The 6,391-nt window shown below is 35.9% G+C and overlaps 1 protein-coding gene across 1 annotated transcript; it reads left to right on the top strand.

Annotated features, from left to right (window-relative positions):
• Nucleotides 1–3,180: 3,180 nt before the first annotated feature.
• THNSL1 (threonine synthase like 1) lies at nt 3,181–5,540 on the top strand (the record flags this gene model as incomplete). Its single annotated transcript, XM_079699578.1, has 1 exon — nt 3,181–5,540. The coding sequence occupies exon 1, from the start codon at nt 3,309–3,311 to the stop codon at nt 5,538–5,540; it is 2,232 nt and encodes a 743-aa protein (XP_079555704.1). The 5' UTR covers nt 3,181–3,308.
• Between the last annotated feature and the right edge of the window lie 851 nt (nt 5,541–6,391).

Raw genomic sequence — 6,391 nt, 5'->3', positions numbered from 1 at the left:
TTAAGCAGAAACACACATAAAACATTACGTATTGATCAGTTGTCAAAAATGTTGTGACCAGAGGCTCACAGGAACCTAACCCTGTACTTCCCCTAGGAGCAATGGTTCAGTATTCACTAATTCATATTCATGGGGACGTGATAGAACATAACTACCATGAATAATGAAAATTGACTGTATTACCTCTTAAGTAAAAATGCAGTTTCCAGATAAATGTTACATGCTGTGGGCATTATTCCATCTTCTCTTGTCTTTCGGCTTGCTTGCAGTGGATGTTGAAACCCTAAAATGAGTTAGTGGCTAAATATTACAAAATTTAGTATGTAGCTTCTTTAATTTTCTTTAAAACTGATAATGTTAGAGCACTTAATACCTGCCTTCTGCTAGTTTCAGGAAGATTTTTATGGTGAAGTAATATTGATACAGAATTAATAAGTTGAACTGTCACAATTTTCTACTTTGAATTCATATAAAACAAAGGAAGAATAAGGTTACGAAAGATAAGGTGAAAGATAAGGTGAAGTTAACATGCATAATGTTTGTGTTACAGTCTTCTGCTTTTAATGGAGTTGATGTTAAGCATTGTAGCAACCAACATAAAGTGGAAAAGATCAGATAAAAGATTTAATGTCCATAAAAACAAACCAGCTACTCAGGTAATACACAATTATTACCAATATAGACCTCAGAAAGTTATGCATTGGGAACTGAAAAAGAAGACACTCTGTGATGTTATAAGCAAAAGCCACCTGAATAGGAGGTTAATCAGGCTGTTGTATACAGTGTCCTCAAAATCATGTATTAAAGAAGAGTTCCAGAATAAAAGTAGTTTAATACAAGAAATTGCTGATAGGGTTCAAGTGTACAGTTCTCTGATCCTTGGTTTGTTTCAAGGGAAAGGATTAGACTGTGCTTGACAAAACAGTTCTTGATTCACGGATGAGTACCCCTGTTTTCTCTGAAGGTTTATAAACAAACCAAACCATAAAAAAATGCCTAGCTTTGTGCCTAGATATTTTGATTCAATTTATATGTTTTTAGTCTATTGTCATTGAGTGACAGTGGTTAATATTACTATATAAATGGTCTTATGTGCCAGCCACCATGCTATGTGCTTTGAATTTATTATAAAATCATTTAAATAGCCAAGAGGTACCCATGTGTGGCAGACACTTTGCACTTTTTACAGGAGATATTATTGCATCTAAATCATGTAGTGATTCAGATGGATAAAACAACCTAAAAGAGTAATTCAGATACTCATTTCATAGCTTCAGTCCACTGATCACTAAACATACAGTTAAATCATTGAAAGTTTTAGGTGTCATGTGCAAGATTTATATTTATCATTTGGTTATGTTGTCTTATATATTGCTTTGTGGCAGAAATTCGGTACTGTCTAGTAAAACTTTTTTTTTTTAGTAAAATTATTTTTTATCATAAGAGGCACATATTGGAAAAAAAGATAGTATTTTAATCTTTTAATAATAGTTTTAGGGAACCATGAAAAGGGTCAGTTTATTATTTTTCTGTACTTAAAAAATTTCAGATGGACATTTTAACAATAGACTGTGTGGAATTTTATGATACTGTTATGATTAACTTGAAATTTTTTCCCTTATAGATTCCACTTTTTGCAAAGATGGCTTTGCCTCAGCATCCACAAACTCTTCACCTAAGATTGGTCCCTGTGTGTCATATGTTTACAAGTCAGTGGGAGTTTAGCACATACAAGCTGAAAAGCCAAATAAGGAAATGTATTCCTTCTCTTAAAAGTTCTAATTTAAGTTAAATTCAGTGTTAGCTTAAAATAGTTTAAATGTTTTATTAGAGAACAGTTTGCGTAGCATAGATGATCAGAGTGGTAAATGATTGAAAGTTTTCAGAACATGTCTAAACGTATGATCTGACATTTAATGTGGCTTAGTTGCATATTGGTTCTACCACAGAACACGTGAAAAGCTCCACTACATGTCTGTAAAGTTACTTTAGTCAATTTAAATAAACATTGCAGCAGTTATTAAATGGTACTTTACATATGACTAAAACTTTGACTTGTCTTGCATACATTTGTGTTTTAATGGTGAGTATATTTCCAAAGACAGGGATTTGACCAGTATGGGGAATTACAGAGCTTCTCTGGATGCCAGAATAGTTTGTCCTTTTATCATTGGAAACATTCCTGAGTTTCTTTGCTATCACTCTGGAGTCTGGAATTTGAGTTAAGTCTCTCCATTGATGATGTTTATAGGACAGAAATTAAAGTGATGGTCCCATGCAGAGAAGGTTATAGATATGGAGCCTTTGACTTTGCTGCTGATTATCAATCTTTCTTAAGTATTTGCATAGTGTTATATCTTTCACTGGCTTTTTTTAAGGCCTTCAACATGAAAAATATGTAAGAATGATTCTTAACAGTGTGCATGTAAAAGGCATGTAAGAAAGAAAATGTCATACCTTTGCCCTATAGTTTGGAAAATTATTTAAGCATCTGATTTATTTATTTTATAAGCAAATATTTTATTCTGGCTTCTTGTGAATTCTTTGACTAAGAAATTTATGAGTAACATGATAATCTATCAATATTTTCATATAACTAAAGAGAAATTAAATATAAAGAGTATTGTTCAGCTTTTTGAATTGCAAGTAAATAGCATTCCAACTCCAAATAATCCTTATTTACATGGGTTATAAACCATGAGACAATTTTCATTATAGGAAAATACTAATTTGATTTAGTATCTTTTTGAAAAAGCATCTATGATACGGCACTTTCTTTTTTTTTTTTTTTTTTTTTTTGCGGTATGTGGGCCTCTCACTGTTGTGGCCTCTCCCGTTGTGGAGCACAGGCTCTGGACGCGCAAGCTCAGCAGCCATGGCTCACGGGCCCAGCCGCTCCGCGGCATGTGGGATCTTCCCAGACCGGGGCACGAACCTGTTTCCCCTGCGTCGGCAGGCGGACTCTCAACCACTGCGCCACCAGGGAAGCCCAGATATGGCACTTTCTGAATAAAGTGTTGCTCATAGTTACAAATTGTTAAAGTTTTGATTACTCAATGTCTTGAGACTTGAAAAGATTGTTAAAAGGATAATATGAAATAAATGAGAATTTGGGTTCGAATACTTTTTTAAATATCCCATAAATTTGGAAGAATTTTAAACAGTGTATGTACTGTGGGCATGGTTATACTTAATGCTATTGGGATAGTCTTTTGAAATTAGTAACCAAATGTCTTTTTTGTTGTTTTTATGTTTGAAAGGGCCAAAGCCAGTTTTTAGGTTGGCTTGCGCAGAAAAGTGAAAAGAGAATGCTCCACTTTAACCGATGTCAGCGTCTGAAACAAATAACTCAGAAATGCTTTTCTAGTACACATGTGAAAACGGATAAACATGCACAGCTATTTCTTTCAAGAACCTTTGCACTTGCAGAAATAAGGAAGTCATGGCACTCAATCTACTCTCTTGTTGGAGACAAAAATATTATCCTGATGGGACCACCCGGTGCTGGGAAAACAACAGTAGGCAGAATAATAGGTCAGAAACTAGGTTGTTGTGTCATAGATGTGGATGATGATATCCTTGAAAAAACCTGGAATATGAGTGTGTCTGAAAAATTGCAGGATGTTGGTAATGAGCAATTTTTAGAAGAGGAAGGAAAAGCTGTGTTAAACTTCTCTGCATCTGGAAGTGTGATTTCCCTTACTGGGTCCAACCCAATGCATGATGCTAGCATGTGGCATCTGAAGAAAAATGGAATAATTGTTTATCTGGATGTACCGCCAATAGATATAGTTAGTCGTCTAAAATTAATGAAAATAGATAGGATTGTAGGTCAGAGTTCTGGAACATCTCTGAAAGACTTACTTAAGCTTAGAAGACAGTATTATAAGAAGTGGTACGATGCTCGTGTTTTATGTGAAAATGGGGCTTCCCCGGAGGAGGTAGCTGACAAAGTGCTGAATGCAGTTAAAAGATACCAAGATGTGGACTCAGAAACATTCATTTCCACAAGACATATTTGGCCTAAAGACTGTGAACAGAAGGTCCCAACAAAATTCTTCAGTGAAGCTGTGACTGAGGGGTTAGCTCCTGATGGTGGACTTTTTGTTCCTGAGAAGGAGTTTCCAAAATTAAACTGTGGGGAGTGGAAAAGCCTTGTAGGAGCAACGTACATAGAAAGAGCACAAGTACTCTTGGAAAAATGTATACATCCTGCTGACATACCTGCTTCCAGGTTGGGAGAAATGATTGAAACTGCTTATGGGGAAAACTTTGCCTGCTCAAAAATTGCCCCTGTCAGGCACCTGTCAGGTAACCAGTTCATCCTGGAGTTGTTCCATGGACCAACGGGATCATTTAAAGATTTGTCTTTACAGCTCATGCCCCATCTTTTTGCACACTGTATTCCACCAAGTTGTAATTACATCATACTTGTAGCCACCTCAGGAGACACCGGGAGTGCAGTCTTAAATGGCTTTAGTCGTCTTAGTAAGAATGACAAGCAAAGAATAGCTGTGGCCACATTTTTTCCTGAGGATGGAGTAAGTGATTTTCAAAAAGTGCAAATAATTGGCAGTCAGAACGAAAATGGATGGGCAGTAGGTGTCAAGTCAGATTTTGATTTTTGCCAGACATCTATAAAAAGGATTTTTCAAGATTCTGATTTTACTGGCTTTCTTACTGTGGAATATGGAACAGTCTTAAGTTCAGCTAATTCCATAAACTGGGGCCGACTGCTTCCCCAAGTAGTTTATCATGCTTCTGCATACCTTGATCTCGTTAGCCAAGGATTTATTTCTTTTGGAAGCCCAGTCGATGTGTGTATTCCCACAGGAAACTTTGGTAACATTTTAGCAGCAGTGTATGCCAAAACCATGGGAATCCCTATTCGAAAATTTATTTGTGCTTCTAATCAGAACCATGTTTTGACTGATTTTATAAAAACAGGACATTATGATCTAAGGGAAAGAAAATTAGCACATACCTTTTCACCAGCAATTGATATTCTCAAATCTTCAAACCTGGAGCGACATTTACACTTGATGGCTAATAAAGATGGACAATTAATGACAAGATTATTTAATCAATTAGAAGAGCAGCATCACTTCCAGATAGAAAAGACTCTAGTTGAGAAAGTTCAGCAGGATTTTGTAGCTGACTGGTGCTCTGAGGGAGAGTGCCTAGCAGCTATTCACTCTACCTACAATACTTCCGGGTATATTTTGGATCCACACACTGCTGTTGCAAAAGTAGTTGCAGACAGAATGCAAGATAAAACCTGCCCAGTGATCGTCTCATCTACAGCTCATTACTCAAAGTTTGCACCTGCTATCATGCAGGCTTTAAAGATCAAAGAAATCAGTCAGACTTCATCAAGTCAGGTTTATTTACTGAGTTCATACAATGCATTACCTCCACCTCATGAGGCTTTATTAGAGAGAACAAAACAGCAAGAGAAGATGGAGTGCCAGGTCTGTGCAGCTGATGTGAATGCCCTGAAGAGTCACGTGGAAAAACTAGCACAAAATCACTTCATATAGAAGTTTTCTGAGTAAAAAAAATGTTCTGGTGATAAGCATACAATAATAGATCACAAAAGTTGATTTGGAATACAAATAACATTTTGTTTTTTATGTAAATATGTATGTCTATATGTAGATCTGTTATCTTTCGGAATTTCAATAGCCTAATCTCTAGATCTGAACATTATACCTACACATGCTCCTTGGATCCTTAATCTGGAAGTGACAGAAAGGTAGCATAGTGCACAGACCCTTGTGCTGTGCTTTGCACTCATGAGGGATATATCAGTTTCTACTCCTCACCCCCACTTTTAAGCAGACCAAAATGTCTGGTATTCAATTTGGCAATTAAAATATTTAAGCATAGTTGTTACGTAGTACATCTGTAACCATTACCAGTTCTCTATTGAATAGAAAGATAATTTACCACTCTAATGGTTAACTTCTGTGGAGGAAGTAGTAAGCTCATCTATTAAGAAAGGGCTAGTAGTGTTTTTGACTCTCCATTTCGGACTTGTAATTAATTATGTGTATTCTACGCCACCCAGATTAGATAAGTGCTCTGGCCTTCACTCCCCTTTGGATATGTATAGTTAAGGTGATGTAGTTTGAAAACCAAGGCATAAGATTTAAATCCACGATGTAATAATCAACAGAACTACTTAGTAGTGGATACGGAAATAAAATTATGTATCTATTTCAAGAGAAAAGCTTTCCAACATTCAGAGTATTTGAATAGTCTTCATGGAAGTATGTTTCTAGTTCTACCAGTTTTCCTGTATTATTTGGACTCCATTCCTATATAATTTGTCGATTGTCTCTCTTTTCAATGAACATTGTCTTTTTTGATAACTAAAATCACATACAGT

The sequence above is a fragment of the Hyperoodon ampullatus genome (genome assembly GCF_949752795.1).
Source record: "Hyperoodon ampullatus genome assembly, chromosome: 3".
Taxonomy (NCBI): Eukaryota; Metazoa; Chordata; class Mammalia; order Artiodactyla; family Ziphiidae; genus Hyperoodon; species Hyperoodon ampullatus.
Note: the sequence above shows the minus strand (reverse complement) of the source record. Positions and strands in the feature narration are given on the sequence as shown.